The 19,124-nt window shown below is 46.1% G+C and overlaps 4 protein-coding genes across 4 annotated transcripts; 3 read left to right on the forward strand and 1 right to left on the reverse strand.

The window, feature by feature from the left end:
• Positions 1–4,513: 4,513 nt before the first annotated feature.
• HMA5-1 (putative copper-transporting ATPase HMA5) lies at positions 4,514–6,886 on the forward strand (the record flags this gene model as incomplete). The annotated part of the gene is made up of 1 exon (XM_036634414.1): positions 4,514–6,886. The coding sequence occupies one exon, from the start codon at positions 4,514–4,516 to the stop codon at positions 6,884–6,886; it is 2,373 nt and encodes a 790-aa protein (XP_036500769.1).
• An 812-nt stretch (positions 6,887–7,698) lies between these two features.
• On the forward strand, positions 7,699–8,562 carry CGCS363_v002566 (uncharacterized protein; the record flags this gene model as incomplete). The annotated part of the gene is made up of 1 exon (XM_036634415.1): positions 7,699–8,562. The coding sequence occupies one exon, from the start codon at positions 7,699–7,701 to the stop codon at positions 8,560–8,562; it is 864 nt and encodes a 287-aa protein (XP_036499810.1).
• A 5,783-nt stretch (positions 8,563–14,345) lies between these two features.
• On the reverse strand, positions 14,346–15,614 carry CGCS363_v002567 (Vegetative incompatibility protein HET-E-1; the record flags this gene model as incomplete). Its single annotated transcript, XM_036634416.1, has 1 exon — positions 14,346–15,614. One exon carries the CDS (start codon positions 15,612–15,614, stop codon positions 14,346–14,348), a length of 1,269 nt encoding a protein of 422 aa, XP_036500768.1.
• A 2,249-nt stretch (positions 15,615–17,863) lies between these two features.
• Positions 17,864–18,723, forward strand: CGCS363_v002568 (putative sterigmatocystin biosynthesis peroxidase stcC; the record flags this gene model as incomplete). The annotated part of the gene is made up of 3 exons (XM_036634417.1): positions 17,864–17,957; positions 18,014–18,535; positions 18,593–18,723. 3 exons carry the CDS (start codon positions 17,864–17,866, stop codon positions 18,721–18,723), a joined length of 747 nt encoding a protein of 248 aa, XP_036500763.1.
• Between the last annotated feature and the right edge of the window lie 401 nt (positions 18,724–19,124).

Raw genomic sequence — 19,124 nt, forward strand, 5'->3', positions numbered from 1 at the left:
TAGAGTTATTAATATTAAGAGTGCTAAAGTAGTTTAATATATCCTTATTATAGCTATTAATAAGAAGGTTATTAATACTCTTAACGCTTTTATACTATACTAGAAAGTAATTAAAAGTAGGAGTAGAAGTATCCTTATTAATATATATTTACTTAAAGTAGTTAAAAGCTTTATAGTAATCTTTAGTAAGGTGTTTTATTAACTAGTAGCTTATTTTACTATAAATATAGTACTTCTTCTTAGATTTAAGAAGTATAAGTTAAAAGTAATATTAACTATAAAGTATATATAAATAATAGCTAAATTAAAAGCTATAGCTATAGCTATTATATTAGTGATTAATTTAGTATTAATTATTAACTAAAGCTAGATTTATTATGAAGTACTTATAAGCTTAGCTTTATATTATAATACTAATAGATAATCTAAGCTAGTTAGTAATACTTTTATAGTCCTTAGTAGGGCTTATAAGAGTATAATTATACTTAAGTATACCTTAATAAGTATTAAGGATTTAGTTATAAAAAGTATTATTAGAATAATAAATAATAGAGAGGGTATACTAAATAGTAATAAGTTTATTAAAAACTATTTTAAAGTACTCTATTTTAGTCTTACTAAAGTTTTTAAGGATTATATAGTTAAAGGTAGTATTATACTATTTAGAGAGATATACTTAATATAACTTTTTAGTTTTAAAGTAGGCTTTAACTTTAGTAACTAATCTAATAAGGTTAATAGGTATATTATTACTATAGAGCTTATTATAGTAGTAATTAAATACTTTACTTTTAAGTATAATAGAGAAGGTACTTAAAGTTTAAAACTAGTTAATACTAGTTTTAATATGTTGAGGAAGTTTCAAGCCCACCTAGTAGGGGTTTTCACAGTAGGGGAAAAAGCAGTAAAAGCACCTCAGTTAGTGCCCAGTCCAGTAGCTTCGCAGTATATATACCTAAGGGTCTGGAATAACTGCCTGCGCTAACCCTAACTCGCCTATTATAGCTGTCAGCCTTGTTGATGATAGCTTTGTTGCCAGCAAGGTTAACAGCCTCACCCGCGTAACTCATAAGCGAGATATATACTAGAGATAGCTTCACAAGGTCTTTAACTATGGAAAAGCTTATCTTAGCTACATACTTAAGACGCCGCTCGCGCTAAGCCTTAAGCCTATTCCTCACTAAGCAAACTACCTAGATTCCTTCACAATATGTTCTATCCTGCCTAATCCATAGGATCTCATGCTGCAAAGCTTTACCTAAGGCATACCCCAAGACACTAAGATTAATACTAACCACAGGGCCAGGCTTACAGCAATCAGTAAAACGACGCCCTTTAATATATAGAGCTTTAGGGACTAGATAGCTATAGCTAAGTCCTACTTTAAGGTCCTAGAGGCTAACCTTAGCAGTAATAGCGTAGAGGCTGCTTACCTGCTTCAGCAAAGCCTCTCGCTTAACAATATAAACGTATTTACTGCTAATCCTAGCATTTATACCTACTTTAACGACATCCTTAGTAGGGCGGTGTAGCTAGTAAGTTAACTAGGCTAACTGCTGTGATATCGCAGGCGTTGTTGACGAATATAGACTGATGCAGCGTAGGCAGCAGAAAAGACGGCTGAGCTGATAGAGGGTGTGCGTGAGGGTTAGTAGATAGGTTAGAAGGCTGGAGAAAGTCTGTAGTAATTAAACCTAGTCAAAGTTGTGAAGTTATTGTCGAAGTGACGTTAAAGGTGATGAGATTGTGATAGCGCACCTAAGCGCGTGTAGGGGAAATGGGGCCGAAGAGATAGCGATCTGCGGGACTGTCTGGCCGAGCAGAAATCCAGGGCGATCACGTGACCAGTAGGCCGTTAGCTGAAGGGTGAAGTCGGAGGTCGTTGCAGTACAGGTTCCAGGTAAAAGTCACAGTAGCTGGCCAGAGGCCAATACTAGTTTTAATATAAGAGTTCTTAAAGATTAGAAGCTTAGAGTTAAAGATATTATATATATTACCTCTAAATTATATATTATTATTATATAACTTTATAAGATCTATAAGTTAATAAGGGGATAGCTAATTAAGTATAATAAAGTTAAGTATATTACCCTTATTAAAGTTAATATTAAGCCCTCTTAGATAAGTAAAAGTAGTTAACTAATAAGTTCTAATAGGGCTTAATTTATACTAAATTAGTTTAAAAAATAGGGCTATATATAAAGAGGTATAGCTAAAAGATACTAATAGCTTTAGTTTAATACCTTTAATATTATTAAAGAAGTTAATATCCTTAATAGCTTTCTTAAGAGAGGGAAACTTAGCTATTTTATTATTAATATCCTTATTAAACTAATAATAGAAGTCTTAATAAAGAGTAATATAGATATTAGAAGTAATAGATTTACTATCTTATATAATATAAACCTTATTAGTAATAAAGAAGTCCCTAAATTCCTTTATAATAGCCCTATTATAGTAGTTAAAAATAGATTCTAATATATCTTTAAAATTAATAAAAGCTTAACTTTAGAAAGTAGAACTAATAAGGCTATTAAGTTAGTAATACTTTATATTAAATAAAAAATATAAAACTACTTAACCCTAAATAATAATATCTAATTTTATATTAATATTACTAAGCTTACCCTAAATACTATAGTTAATTATACTATAAACTCTAATAAGGATAGAGATAAAGTAGTTATTAGCTAGAAGCACTAAAGAGGCTAAAGAAGCTAAAGGGTTACTTAGAGGGTTTCTTAGAGAAGCTATAGTAAATAATTTAGATATAATTAAAGAAGCTTAATAATAATTATTTAAGAAGTTATATAAATTATTAAAAGTATAAAGGGGTAAGTATTAATATTCCTAATAAAGTAAAGTATTAAGTTAAATTATAAGCAAAAATTACTATACTATAGTTATAAAGAGCTTACTAAATATTATAGTAGCTAAAGCTTATTTATCTAATAGATAATTTACTACTTTATTACTTTTACTTAACTTAATATAGCTTAATAGTAATTAAAAATAGAGGTATAAAAGTTAAAAAAGATCTCTATAATAAACTAAAAGTTAGTTAACTATATAGAAAAGAATACTAAGGGTAAGTATTAATAAGAGAGTAAATAAGTTTAATAAGTAATATTATTAATAAAGTAGTAAAATCCTAAAAATAAAGAGATAATATAGTAATATTATAGAAGAAGCAAAAAAGCTATATAATAATATTATAAAAAGAGTATAAGTTATTAAAAGTAAAAAATAGTAAAAAATTCTCTTATAGCTAATAGTTAGTAGTTAGTATTTAGTAGTTAAATAATAGGAAAATCTTATAATAAGGTATACTATATGCTATATATATAGGTAGTTATTATTAAATAAGCTTAAAGTAGCTATTTACTATTAATATTAACTTAGTAAAGAAGAAAGTAGTTAAAAGCTATTAAAAATAGAATAATCTCTTATTTACTTATTTAGTATAAAAACTCTACTTATAAGAGGTAAGAAGCTAAGTAAAGTAGTTAAAAGTAAAATAAGTAGTTAACTCTACTATTAATTATAAATTAATAAGCTAAAATTAATATTAAGGGTTAAATATATAATAAACGCTCTTTAAGTAAGAAAAAAGAGTAATTACTAAGAACGTTCTAAGTAAAATAGACTATCCCTTAGGTTATATTATAACTACTTCTATTAAATATAAGATTAGAAGCTATAGGGGCTATTATTATAATCCTACTATTATTAATATTATAGAGAGATATTACTTAATTTTACTAATATTAGTAATATTAATATTAATATACTCTTCTTAGAGATTAGAAGAGGGTAAGTTTAAAGTAGCTTAAGTAATATAAGCTATTTTTTCTTAAAATTATAACTACTTTATTAATATAAATTAATTAATTAAGTATTTCTAAATAGAATAAATCTAAATAAATATTAATAAGACTACCTCTTCTAAAACCTTACTAATCTATAGTTAATTAATATATTATATAATAGTAACTATAAAGTTAACTACTAATTAGTATTAATCTTATAAAACTAGCTAGCTAGTAAGGTACTATAGGTAGCAAATATCATATTATATTAACTACATTAGTAGTAATATATATAAGGTTAACTATGTTAGAGGCAGTAGCTGCAATTACAGCATTAATCGCAGAGGCCAGCGCCTTACATAATCACTAATTACATAAGGCACGCCCAGCTCAATTAACGCTGCGATGGGCTGGCGTTGCCGACAAACATCGTCTCTACAATTGAGGATCTTGGATACGAAGCCACTCCGAATAATCTTATAGAGGTCAATAGTGATCAGTCGAAAGATTCCCACAGAGTACTCTCCATCAGAGTCACCGGCATGTACTGTGCACACTGCCCAGGACGCGTCTTGGCCGCATTCTCACCTTTCGGGGATAGGCTGTCGGTCAAAGAACAGGGAACACTCGAAAACCCCATATTCACAGTCACATACGTACCTCAGGCTCCAGACTTCACCGTCAGGGCTATCCTCGAGTCCATCATGGGCACTGACGGCGCCTTCGTACCCACGGTCTACCATCCACCCACCATGGAGGAGAGGTCACAGCAGATGATGCACCGCACACGATTTCGTCTGATGCTTCGCGTTTTGCTTTGCTTCGTTGCCGCGATTCCGACCCTGATCATCGGCATCGTCTACATGAATCTCGTGTCACCAGAGAACCACGGGAGACACTATCTGATGCAGCCGCTCAATGGTGTCTCGCGAGCCGAGTGGTCTCTGTTGATAATGGCGACACCTGTTTACTTCTTTGCTGCCGATGTCTTTCATCGACGGGCGATCAAGGAACTGTACTCCCTCTGGCGACCTGGCAGCCCTGTTCCCATTCTGCGCCGTCTTTACCGCTTTGGTAGCATGGACATGCTTGTTAGCTTCGCCACAACCATCGCCTACTTCAGCTCGATCGCAGAGATTGTCATCGCGGCGACTAACAATCATCATATGGAGATGCAGTCCAGACCTTCGCACATGGATGCCGTCGTCTTCTTGACTCTGTTCTTATTAGTGGGTCGCGTGATCGAAGCCTACAGCAAGGCAAAGACTGGTGAAGCAGTGTCAAAGTTGGGGACCTTGAGACCCAAGGACGCGCTGCTGCTTCTAGATGATCAGAACGGGGAGAGTCAGGTCAAGACCATCGGCGTCGACCTACTTGACTGCGGCGATCGAGTGAGAGTTGTCCATGGTGGCTCACCGCCATGGGACGGTGTCCTCATCGATGGCTTTAACGCCGAATTTGTCGAGTCCAGCCTAACAGGCGAGTCAAAACCTGTGGAGAAGCGACTGGGCGATTACATTTACTCTGGCACCGTCAACAACGGTGGCCCGATCACCATGCAGATTACCGGCGCTTCTGGGGATTCCCTCCTCGATCAGATCATCAAAGTCGTACGGGATGGCCAGGCTCGACGCGCTCCGATTGAGCGTGTGGCTGACTCTATCACTGGCCACTTCGTCCCAGTCGTCACACTCATCGCCATTGCAACCTGGCTAATCTGGCTTGGTCTTGGACTTGCGGGTCGCCTGCCAGCAGACTACAAAGATGTCGTTGTTGGAGGTTGGCCATTCTGGTCTCTTCAATTCGCCATAGCCGTGTTTGTTATCGCTTGCCCATGCGGTATTGGTCTTGCTGCTCCGACTGCACTTTTTGTCGGTGGCGGGCTTGCTGCGAAGCATGGCATTCTGGCCAAGGGCGGAGGTGAAGCCTTTCAGGAAGCCAGTAACCTGGACATCATCGTTTTCGACAAGACTGGCACCTTGACCGAGGGTGGAGAACCCACGCTCACTGACCACCGTATCCTCGCTATCGACGACGCCCAAAAGGGTGCTTGGGATGAGAACATCATCCTCGGCTGCTTGGTGGAGCTTGAGAGCAACAGCAGCCACCCAATCGCCAAAGCTATCACCACTTTCTGCGGACCTCAACGCCGGAATAGCTTCAAGTCAACAAGCATTACAGAGGTTCCTGGAAAGGGTATCAAGGGCACCTTTACAGGCGCTTCTTTCTCGGCTCCGTTCGAGATCATTGTTGGAAATGAAGCCCTGATGGCTGATCACGGAGCCATTTTTGATGAGCAAACGTTGGAGAAACTAGACAGTTGGAAGAGCCAAGCCAAGTCCGTGGTTCTCGCTGCTGGCAAATTCGTCTCGTCCGACAACGGTGTCAGATGGAATCCTCTAGCCATTTTCGCTGTTTCGGATGCTATTCGCCCAGAGGCGAAGCCGGTTTTGGATGCTCTACGAGAGCAGGGTATCGACGTGTGGATGCTCTCTGGAGACAACGCCAAGACCGCAAGAGCTGTTGGTGCTATGGTCGGCATCCCGGAGGACCACATCATCGCCGGCGTGCTTCCTGAGCAGAAGACAGAGAAGATTGAGTACCTGCAGAAGAGCCAGATCAAGGTCGAATCCTTTCTGGGCATTGGGAACTCCAGGTACCGGCGGCCGACCGTGGCCATGGTTGGAGATGGCATCAATGACTCTCCTGCATTGACTGTCGCAGACGTTGGCATTGCCATTGGCTCAGGTTCCGACGTCGCTATCTCTGCTGCCGATTTTGTTCTCATCAACTCTAGCCTTGCGACGCTTCTCACACTCACGAGTCTCAGTCGAGCGGTGTTCAGACGTGTCAAGTTCAACTTTGCATGGGCTTTGGTCTACAACCTCGTTGCTCTGCCTATCGCCGCAGGTGTCCTGTACCCGATCAAGACGAACGGAAGTAACACGAGATTGGATCCAGTTTGGGCGGCACTTGCAATGGCTTTGAGTAGCCTCAGCGTCATTACAAGCAGTCTGCTGTTGCGGCTTCCGCTACCGGTAGTTGGATGCAAGACCAAGACCATTGGAAACTTGTAGATAATCGGAGGATGTATATTGGCGTTTTCGACATTTAAGTACTTTACGTTGGGTTCACTTTTGAGTTCGTACAATAGTCAATCATTTTCTCTTGCCAATTCGTTATACCCATGTTGAGAGCGACTGATGCTGTGGAAGACTTCAAGTCAACATCACTTCGCTCATGAACACTCACCGTCTGATCGGTCATTGCGGAGGCCTGCTTGATGCCTCGCCTGCATGAGTGCAAGGACGAAAATGCCTATCGCTATCAAAGGGCCAGGTAAGGCGTTTTTCTCGCTACCATGCCTCTTGAATGGGGCTGCCGGTGGGCGCATTACAATGGCGAAGATCACGCCCAGGTACACTGCCACGGCCCACAGGCTTTGAAACCACAGTTTACCTCAATAGAGGATGAGTAATCCTGTCCGAATGTCGCCTCAAGTGCTGCCTTGGCAGGACCTGACTCAAGTCAACGTGTCTTCAGCTGAAGGGTCGACAAGAATGGGATGATAAAAGGACGACACCTCGCCTGCTTTCGAGACCGGCCCATGCCGACCATTTCCTCACCGCCGATACTCAACTCCATCTCCTTGAAAATGAAGTCTTTTTTCTCCAGGTTTATTGCTCCGCGAGAGACCAAAGCTCCGACACAAGCGTCACCAGAAGAACTGTACGATGCAAATGAACCACAGATTAAGGGCAACCTTGAAATCGCAATTGACTCGACAAATCGCAAGAGATGGCCCGACGTCATTCTAAAGGCACGAAGGCATATGCGATGCCACCCCTACCATCCTAAGCGACTACCAAAATCATATCGGCCGTTCCAAATGGTCATAGACCCGCCGACTGATGAACGCCAAGAAAACAATGATGGACCAAGTCGACCCGCTTTGACGACATTTCCGGTGTTCATGGACCTTCCAAAAGAGCTCAGAGACAAGATCATGCTCATGTCGCAAACTCCTACCGTAATGGAGGGAAATGTCGTTATCGATCTGGAATGGAGAGAAGGGCCGCAAATTCACTTTCAACCCTACAGATCGTGGTCGAGCGTGCCTCTCTACGCAGTCAGCCGGGAAACGAGAGCGTTGGCAATCACCTACTTTGGAGAACCGCAGCCAGATTCTATCCCATTCAATTCTTCGCACGACTTTGTGGAGGTTGACTGGAACGGATCGATGCAAGCCGAGCGCAGCTGGACTGGCGACCACAAGGGCCCAGGACCAGTCCTCGTCACTCGAAAACGGAACATCACAGAGAAAGAATGGCCCATGCCACGAGATCTATGTGAAAGAATACAGCACGTGGTCATTGATGCCCGCAACGCGGCCTTCGAAGATGACTCAAAGAAGGGTCCTTGGCGACTGGCCTTTGGGCTTCTCAGGGATCATTTCAAGAATCTCAGGATCTTGGACATCAGACTGTGGGACTTGGATGATGCGAGATCTGACAGACCGTATGATCCAGTATACCAAGAACTTTATAGGATTGATCAACTGGATTTTCTTGACGAGTTGGAAGACATGTCATCCGAAGGCCATACGCCATTCTTGAAGCTAGAGTGTGTCAGTATCATACCAGAGCTGCCCACGCCCCTACAGGCGGAGAGAGAGCAGTTCAGATTTCGCACGATTAAAGGGAGTCACTTCAAAACAATCAAGGCAGGTGAGCTTCCCAGAGCTGGTCTATGACTATGTCCCGGGGTCAGTATGAATACTGCAACTACAATTTCTTCGGGGTCTGTGAAATGGGACAGAGTTTGGTTGTCGAAGTACAGATGCTTTTTCAGGCAGTTACTAGCGTAGTGAAAGATCCTCTTAGAAGCCCATCAAGTCCTCCCTAGTGCGCCATACAATTCAGTAACCACGACGGGATTCCCGAAGTCGAACAAGCGGTTAACCGTAACAGGTGAAACACATGACCGGGCCACCGAAATGCTATTTTATTCGACTTCGCCACACCTTCCCATGTTAAATCAATTCCCGATTGAAGGGTTATGGAACAGAAGATAAATGCTTAGTATCAATGAACATCCATTGTTAGCGACGCATCGCCGAAAAGGGGCGAGGAGTATAAACGCAAGGTCTACCCAGCCCAACTTGTGTACCATAGCAACCCATCGAACAAAAGCTGAGGCACTGGTTGAGATCTCTGCGCATATTTCTTCTGCGTTGAGTAGCCACCCGGGTGAATCCTCACAGTCTCGGCTGGAATCAAGTTCGTGGGCCATGCCGTACGTTGTCCCATGTCAAACGGCGGGATCTTTCCGTTGAGTCCCGTTTTCTCTTTCATCAACCACGACCAATAGTCTCGAGAAGATTGGTTTGGATGCCTCTCCATCATCCCACTAATTACTAACCCCATCTTGATTGGACCACCCCACGTGAAGCTCTTATAGTCTTTCTCCCTTATTGATGGCTCAGAGGACCCTGACAATAGTTGTTTCTGGTCGATGAAGCGTTTGACTAGCAACCAGTCAAGAATATCATGGTTCATGTTAGAAGCAGCAAATACAGATCGAAAGCCTCGTCGTCCATGGTATGTCAGCCACGCACCATGGCGGACCAAATACTTGACGCACTCGTTCTGTCCAGCTACACAAGCAGCCATTAACGCTGAACCAGACGGAGATCCTTCAAGGTTGACATCAGCACCCAAGTCTATGATGTTCTTCATCATCGACATATTTCCGATCGATGCCGAAATACACAAAGGGGTCCAACCCTGGGACGGCTTGAGGTTCGCGAACTTGCGCAAAGCGTTGTAGCCGTATCTTTTCAGATAGTGTGGGTAAGCGCTAGTAATCCATGCTGGGCCCGATGGATCTGTGGTCCATGGGAATACGGAGCTATCCTCCAAGCGAACGCTCGAGTTCACGATCAACGAGGTGAAGGCAGTTTCGCAAATGGCATAATGAAAAGGGGACCCGCTGTACCACGATGATTCTTGTCTGTGTATCTGGACTCCGAGATGAAAAAAACGGGCAAACAGCGCACAACTATGCTCAGAATCGAATGATAGAAGATCCAGAATGGAGGAGTTGTCGGAGTCCGTGACCGTTAGATCAGCGTTCGCATCGAGTAGTTGTTTGATGATATCAATCCGATCGTTATCTACTGCTTGCAAAAGGGCTGTCTGGCCGTAACAGTCGCGATAATCGAGTTTTGCGCGCATCCTGATCAGTAGAAGGGCGATAGCGGACCGGTCCTCTTTTGGAGATCTGATGGCGCAGCCAAGGGGTGTCCCGTACAATCTCGAACCCATCGCATTAATATCTGCTCCATACTCAAGCAAAACCTCAACGGATTTTAAGCTTCCTTCAAATGCTGCACGATGCAAAGGTGACCATCCATTGGAGTCGACTTGAGCCAGCGCCTCTGCGACCGATAGGTGCGGCATAAAAGGCCCTCTGGGATATGTAAGCGACTATTATCTTCAATGCTGACTTCGCAAACTCACTGGGTTGTCTCTCGAGGCGATTTCAAAGTCTCAAGTACGATTTTTAGTCCATCGACATTTCCAGCCTCCACTGCAATGGCAAGAAGCCCAGGGACCGCGCCTGCAATATGACCTCCACTTTTTGTGTAGCACTCCAGACACTCGGGAAGCAAATCGTTCAACTCACTCGTCTGCAAGACCATATGCATCGCAGAAACACGACGTGTTACATGACAGACCTCTCTTGTGATGTCGGCTTCGTTTCGTAGCAACCACCTGATGATCCTCGTTCGGCGTAGAGCGATTGCTTGGATGAGCGGTGAGCAGCCTTTGCAGCTGTTGAGAGGCATTTCAAAACTGCAATTCTCCTGCCGCAAATCCTCAAGTATCTCGATGTCATCATATTCAATCGCTTCTTCGCATAAATCTGCGAGTGCTTGGTGACGCCTCTTTTGTACAGTACGAGATGGCAGAGGCATGTTTGCGACAGCTTCGTCGTCTGTGTCACTAGACCGGAACCACTGTGCTTGACTTTTGTTCTTCTTTGGGGCATAGAAGGAAGGAAACAATCCTGCTGCGTCCCTCTTTGGCTTGCATCCAGCCTGCAAAAGGACCCTGGCGATCGGCATACTCTCCCCTTGGGCTGCAAAATGCAGCGAAGACCTCCCATCTACTGCGCAAGCGTTGACATCACATCCACGTGAGCAAAGATATGCCACAGCTCGAATATGGCCATTGATTGTCGCTAAGTGCAATGGTGTCAAGTCGTCGTCGGCTTTGGCATTGATGTCTTCCAGCAGGTTGTTATCCAGGTAGAACCGCAATGCCCCGACTGAGCCACCTGCAGCCCCGACATGAAGAGCGTTCAGGCCTCCCAGATTCTTTCCTCGTTCATACTCCCAAATACTCATAGAACATGTCGAGCTCCAGTTTATAATGGCGCTGGTAGAATTGGGCATGATGTCTGATAAGAAACTTACTGCGTCGTGGAAAGAAGCGGCCAAAGCGGCATCAAAACCATTGTCGTCTGTCAAGGTTGGGTCTCCGCCACTTCTAAATATAGCCGTGGCGCAGTCCGGGGCATTATGGCAGAGATGATGGACGATTGGAGGAGCATGCGGAGGTGAGTTGACGCGCAAATTAGGATTTGCACCTCTGTCGACGAGCTTTCGTACGACCCATTCTGCTCTACCGCCTCCCAAAACATGTATCGGGGCGCAACCACTGTCAGGATTATATTCATCCAGTCGAGACATATCAGCATACGCCAGCGCTAAATCAATCATCTTCGCTGTTTCGTCTTGCGGGGTGCTTCGTACATGTTTGAAGACTAACTCTAGAGGCGTTTCGGGAAATGATGTGTCAGGCCTGTCATGTATGCTGACTCCTTTCTTGAGCAAAAGTTCTGCAAGCTCGAAATCGTTCTCTAAGAATGATGTTCCCAGTATTTGTACGAGTCGTCTATGATGCTGAATGCTAGACCAGTACTTCGTTCTCGGGAGGATGTCCCATAAGATTGTCCGGATATGTTTGAAGGAACTCGAGAGATTGAATTGTAATGGCGCATCAAGTAGTGGTAACGCACCGGATTTCCCCGTGAATTCTTCAAATACTTCGAAATACCCAAGTCGGAGGAGGGAGTTGATAATCGTCGGGCATTGTGTAAGACGCGGGGTTACCCACGGGGGAACAGGGTTGAAGGCCGATCTGTCTTGGACGGCGACGGCGGCAAGCGTTGCCCACGTGGCCTGCGCGCCTTCCATGACGGTCGCCGAGAAGCACGGTGCACTGCGAGAGGAATCCAGCATTGATAGCTCGTCTAAGATCGCCGGGTCCAAATTAGAGTAGCGAGGACCACCAGTCTTTGCTGACTCAAGGCATCGCTGAAGATATGCCTGTAACACTGTATCCCTATGCATCTCCCGACTGCAGACGTTGGGATATAGTGTTTTTATTCGACGGATGAAGCTTAGTGTGGCATCGGGACCAAGCTGCAGAAGTGGGTTTTCTCCCTCGGAGCAGATGTCAGCATCGTTGAAGCATGGGAGGATATCGAGAAGAGTCTCAGCGTTCGCTCTGACGATAAGTCCAAGAAATCCAGTCGAGGTCTTCACCATCGACGAAGTGATAGTGCTGTACTTGGCCAAGATAGTCGCCGAATCTCTTTTCCCTTCAGTGAGACACAGCGCAAGCGGCGTGTGCCCCATGTCGTCTGTGGCTTCCATCGCTTTCTTAACCTCAACTGGCGATTGAAATTTCAGTATGGCTTCCAGTAAATGCCTTGAACCGACTTGACTGTGAAGAACATTGCGTCCTTTGGAATCTTTGATCGAACAGGTAGCACCTCTGTCGGCAAGCATGCGAGCCACATCATCAAACATTTCGGGGCATAGTTCCCATCTCCATACATGCATAGGCTGTTTTCCCAGCCAATCAGTTTTCAAAGCATCAAATCCCTCTTCCAATAGACTCTGGAAGATGGCCACTGGTTGTGTTCGAGGCTGCTCCCTCAGGGCCATGTGCAATAAAGATCCGCCTTGACCGTCCGAAATATTGCTGAGATTTGTGCGAGGGTCTCGAAATATTTTGCGCAAGAGTAGTAGATTTCCACTCTTGATTGCGGCAATGGCATGCTCTGTCAAGTCCGCCAGCGTAAAGCTGATGACAGTGTTAACTTTGGCCGTGTTTCGTGTGAATTCTTCATTCAGGTGCATAGCTTTCCTCCAAGCCATTGAATACAGGCGGACGTGGCCTGGCGATTGTGCGATATGGCTCTCCAGCGACTCAACTAATTCTTGAAGGCCCTCTAAGTTCCTACTGTAAACACCCGTCTCGTCGAAAAGCTTTTTCGCGCTACTGACGTCGTCCTCTTCGATCGTAGCACCAAGCTTTATCAACAGAGATGGAAGGAGTAGGGTACGTGTTTGCTGAGCCACAGAGAACGCCAACTGTAGCAGACTTTTCCCGCAGTGGCTATGAATACATCTGGATTGTAGTGAACCTCCAGCATTTTGAATAGAGACAACTGTCGCTGCAGCCATCGAATGACTGTCGTCTTGGTTATACAAGTACCTGTTGTCCCAAATCCTGTTGCTATTCAGATATGTAAAGGACCGCAAACCCTGTATCGCGCATTGTAAAGGGCCACCGATTGGACTATCCAGGTTCGCATCAACGCCTTGCGTTAAGAGATGTGAACAGATCTGTGGTAACCGCAGCGCCGCTGCCATGTGCAATGTGGTGAAGTTGACATTGATCAAGGCTGCTATCAGAAGGCCTTTGTCCACATCCAGCTCCTGGTCAGCCAGGAATGTGCTCGCCCACGAGAAGAAGCAAGTTGTTCGTGCCTGATCAAAAAGGCTCCTCGACAGAGCTTCCACGATCGGGTCTTCCCAATGTCCATACGCGTAGTGGTGCCACCTTGTTGCAGCGCGAATGTACAATGGATAGTCGTCGTCGCGCTGGCCAGTTTCTTCCATAACAAGGAGTTCATTGACGCTGAGGCGAGAAAAGTTGCCTAACAGGAGATACTTGAGACACTCCACCGCTAACAAGAGGCCATGTGTGTGGTCTGAGATGCGAAATATTTCGAGTTCCGGTCTGGGGAACAAACATGTTTCGAGAAACTCTCGGACCGAAAAATGAGAGAACTCAAAATGCGATCCATCCGTTGACTTACGTATGAGGCTACTACAATATTTTGTAATAGAATCTTCCTTGATAACATTACGAGGTTCAAGGCTGAAACCAGGCTCTGGCACCGAAAGAAGGTGTTGCAATTCGCGGATTTCTAATGCAGGGTCCGCGAAGGCTATAGCATGCAAAGCAAGTTGAACAAGCCGTGTCTTTTTCTGTGGAATCCTTTCTAGAATGCGAATATAGGTTTCGTTGAGGGTCGGGGGAAGTGATTGCAGTGCATCCCGGCATTCCTGGGCGGAATCACATTCTGAAAGATGGTCAAGCTGACAAGCTACCCATCGAAACCTTTGGGTCGATATTTAGTAGCTGAAATGGTGGAATCATAGGAGAGCAAGACTTACATTCCGTTTGCACCATCAACAAGTCTTGTAAGCGCATCTGCCTTCAGTTCTGGGTCATGAAGGTCAAGCTTCCCATTTCTCGTTCGTTCTTCGATCTCTGCCGTTATATACTCAGTTATGTCTTGTTTGTGGGCGGCAACTTCGATGGAAACAAAGTCTTCGTGAAGATGATGTCGGACCTCTTCCTCGTCGCGACTTAACAGGGCAATCGATACATTTGGCGACGTCCTTGGGATTTTTGCAAGTGCGCCAACAACATCGGCGGTGTACTTGCCACATTCGTCAAGCCCATCAATGACTAGATGTACGTGGCTGTATATCTTGAGGATGTTGTGGAGCATTGACATCAACTCTGCCTCGCTGGGCTGTCTTGGAAGTCCATTGACTGGGTGGTGTTCTTCGTAGTGATATTTCAGTAACTGGTAGGCCTCGCCATTTTGCAAGCCCAGCTGGTAGACGATCGCCAAGATGATGGCCTCAATATTCTGCGTAGCCGTAACTTTATAATCACAGAAAAAGAAAGCGCATGCAATGGACTCGGAGGATTGTCCCAACGCAGCTTCAATTATCGAAGCAGCAAGAACAGTTTTCCCGGCTCCAGGAATACCCTTCAACCACAGTCGAGAGCCAGGTTTCGACAGCCAGTATCGAAATTGGGGAAGTCGAGTAAGCCATAGACCAGTTCTACCATGACGCAGACGAAGACTCATATCGTAGTTAGGTTGGGGATTGTGCTGCACGTAAAATTCCAGGAGTCTCTTGTCCTCCATGGCCTTCTCAATCCGGATTGTGATGCGACGTGTCTCTTTTGCAACCTCAACATGTTCATCTTCTTTTGCGAGAAGCTTGAGCATGGCATCCAATGAATCCGCCGATAATGCCAAGTTGATATTTTGCTTGTGGCGGGAGAGCAAATCGAGCCATTCTCGGACCTGATCCGAGGATATCGGGCGGAAAAGTTTGGTTCTGATGGATGTCAGGTCGATCTTGCTCAGCTCCTTGTTCATTGCCGTCAAGCTGTCACTGCAATCTTCGATATTGTGCATGCGGAGGTTGCTGTCGAAGGACCCTGCTTCCAGGGCTCTGGCTAGACGAGCAAGGCTGTTAAGGGCACCTCCGAGGAGATTGACCTCTTTCGCCAAGTCACCGAGTTCTTTCTCGGCATCTTTGACTGACTTTTTGTATTTGATCAGGCGGGTGAAGACGATGTCGGCGAGCGAAATGAGACCAGCGATGCTGGCGGCGATCGATAAAGGATCGGCCATTTTTGGGATGGCCTCTTCGGACTGACAGTGAGACGACAGGGACCGCAGGAATCAGCACAAAAGGTCTTGGTCTCGGGGTGGGTTCTCATTTTCTTAAGAGAGCTGAAATGACCGAGTTAAACAGACTCTCGTTTAGTGAGGCTGCAGATGAACGATTGGTCACCCTGCTTTCCGCCCTCCAACATGCAATGCGAGGTACTTCCTCAGAGGATAGTGGGGCACGAGGTGAGAAAAGCCGCGACACAGTGAACAGGAGACGAGACCATTTCAATTGTGGCTGCATTGCCTGCCTGCTTAGCCATCTTACTGTCATGGATGGCCAAGTCACATTGTTACCTACGGGCGCCTTGCCTGCCTCAAGCTCCGATTTCATTTGCGACAATCTTGCCGTGCTAGCCCCCAAATGCCTAGGGTGTTGGCCGTTATGACGCCGTCAGACATGCGAGGCGCTTTTTGTGCTTTCTTTCTCGAATAAGCTACCTTATGCCTGTGCATTACACAGCCTCTAGGCTGATTTTGGCGTCGCAGGCTTTGAGCACCGGTATGGCCAGTCGCCACAACAAGAATGCCATGGCTGTATATCATCCATCAAGATCAGTGCACGAGCTGGAAATTGGCCCCGAGGTACTATTGGCCCGAAAAGCCCGTTTCTGATACTTATTGGTGAGGTTGAGTCCAAGGCTTCTTCGACCTGGGCGTCGCGGCACTGACATGATTACTACCTGAACCTTTTGGCAGATTGCAGCGTAATGCACGCCTCTGTGAGGCTGACAACTCACCTAATGGCGTCGGGTTATGTAATTGAAGGAGCTGACCATAATGATTCCATGATTGACTCTACTTGCATACTATGTTCATCAAATGTCTGGTTAGCCAGGGGCGCTTACTTAAGTTTCAGTCCATGAATGAACTCGATGGAGGCGAATGTCGCAGTCGGGGGACAACCTGTAGCTGTGCGGTATGTCGGCAGTCCTTTGCTCAATGAGTCCGCGCAGGACGGTCATTAGAAAAGTTCCCAAAGCTCAAGATAAAATCTCAACGCGTGTTTAGATTTGAAAAAGTTGGTGTGGAGCAATCAACTCACATTGGCCTGCATCACCGCGAAAGAAGTCGGCTTTCGGGTCAGGCAATTTTAGCGTACTCCAGCCCGAGTCGGGCCCGCCCCGTGTCGGGCCTGAAACCTACCGGTGAACATCGGGCGATGCGACTCCACACGGCCCGAAGCTGCGGCGTCTGGGATTGGCATTCACTCCAAAATCATCCCGCCGGAATACTTCGAACAAAGTTTTCCAGCTTCTCCTACACTCCCAATTACGTTCAAAATGCGTTCTAGACACCACTGTCGTGTGTTGGTGTTTCCAGCCCTCGCTTAAATAGGTGCCAAGCTAGCAACCGTGTGTCGAATCTTGGTCATCGCACTCAGAACAGTACACCAATTTAGGTTCCCAAAGAGATAGGATGCCGATTCAAGAAGATCCAAGTTGGACAATTGCAATAATATGAAAGAAGTACGGCCAGGCTTGCATAGAGCCTTTGCATCGCCGGATCGTCGCGAAGCGGATCGAAAATCTTCTCAGTTGTGCATCAACCTGCAAGCTAGGTTAATATAAGCTCAGGGGCAGAATTACAGCGACGGACTCTTCAACACCGCGTTCGGGGCCGAACTCAGCCAGCCAAGACTCTTAACGACACCACATAAGAAGCAAACACTTCTGCCGTACCCACAACATCTCCACAACGGACACAAACGCCGAGAAACACGATCCCATCGGCTCAGCCCAGCAATTCCATCATCAAAACAGGAAAGAGGGAAAAACCATCACAAGCATAAACCTCTAAAATAAGAAGGTGGTGGAACCATCTCCCGAGTCAAGGCATTGCAAATGCGCGCTCGTTGTTTGGTCGCGCCGCACTCAATTTAAGTTGAAGCAATTTCCCATCTTTCCAGAATACGGGGTCCGGACCCACAGACCACTGTGAATTCGGCCGTCGCGCCGCGGCGGTTCGGGCATCCCGGGGCGGGCCCCGCACCCAATTAGGCATGTGCCCCCCGGCCTCCCCAGATCGGAGAGTCCGCCGATCAGAAATCAGCCCTGGAGGGAAAGCAAGAAGGAGAGCAGGGGAAAAAGCATATCTTGCTTCCGGTTCCCGCGTCCCGCTGGGCTGATGTCGATCCTGCTGGGTGTAGGACACAGTCTCTCTCTCGTTTGATCCAACTACCAGTCACTCTTTCACCTCAAACCACCACAATGCGCGTCTCATTCCTGTCCTTCGCTCTCTTCACAGCCGCCGTGCTCGGCCAAGATGCGGCACACCAATGGCAACCAGCCGGCGCCAACGACCGTCCGTCCCCCCTCCCTCCCCTCCTACCACCCCTCAACTAACACATCCACACACAGTCCGCTCCCCCTGCCCGCTGCTCAACTCCCTCGCAAACCACGGCTACCTCCCCCGCACAGGGCGCAACATCTCCGTCGACGCGCTCATCGAGGGCATGCACGCCGGCCTCAACCTGCGCGAGGACGCCAAGCTCTTCTTCCGGCTGCAGGGCAACAAGGCGCTGACGGCCTCCTCCACCGGCGACGCGCAGACCTTCCACCTCAGCGACCTCATCACGCACGACCTCATCGAGCACGATGCGTCCCTCAGCCGCGCGGATATCCACTTCGGCGACAACTGGTCCTTCAACCAGACCATCTTCGACGAGACCAAGTCGTACTGGCCCGCGGACCTGATCAGCATCAGCGACGCGGCGAAGGCGCTTGTGGCGCGGCAGAAGACGGCCAAGGCCGTGAACCCCGAGTTTAACCTGCCGCTGGACGGGTACACGAATAGTCTGGGCCAGACGGCGATGTACCTGGGCCTGTTTGGGGACTATGAGGATGGAAATGCCCGGACAGATTGGGTGGTGTACTTTTTTGGTGAGTTTGCTGTGCCCTGGGTTGAGATGAGAATGTGAGAACTGACAGGATGAACAGAGAATGAGAGGCTGCCGTTTGAGCTTGGATGGGCTAGACGGTCTGACGATGACAAGATCCCGGCTACGGGCATTCTGGCGCTGACGACCAAGGTCGCGGTGCATTATCTGGCTGCCAAGATCGGCTTGTAAAGTGGTGTATTTGGTAATGTTTAATTTAAATGATCAGCGAGTTGACAATACCGGCGTCAGACATGAATTCATAATGATATCCATATGAAGACTGGAGGTTCCGTTCATCGCATGTGATTGGCTGAGCACTCACTTCCACACTCACCCAACAACTTCAACCGGACGGCCACTCACTTCCGTTCATGCCTCACCCCGACCCCGACCTGAGCCACCCCCAGCCCCGACGTCCTCGCAAACTGCATTCTAACAACCAAGACCGTCTATCAAAAACAACATCCCCCAAATACGAGTCCCATCACCGGAATTCAGCATCCTCATCACCCGCCTCCACCCCCAACTCCATCCTCCTACGGCCGCAACCACCATCCCCCTCGCGCACTATTGCCAAACCCACTGCCATC

The sequence above is a fragment of the Colletotrichum siamense genome (assembly GCF_013390195.1).
Source record: "Colletotrichum siamense strain Cg363 chromosome Unknown KSG_Cg363_contig02, whole genome shotgun sequence".
NCBI lineage: Eukaryota > Fungi > Ascomycota > Sordariomycetes > Glomerellales > Glomerellaceae > Colletotrichum > Colletotrichum siamense.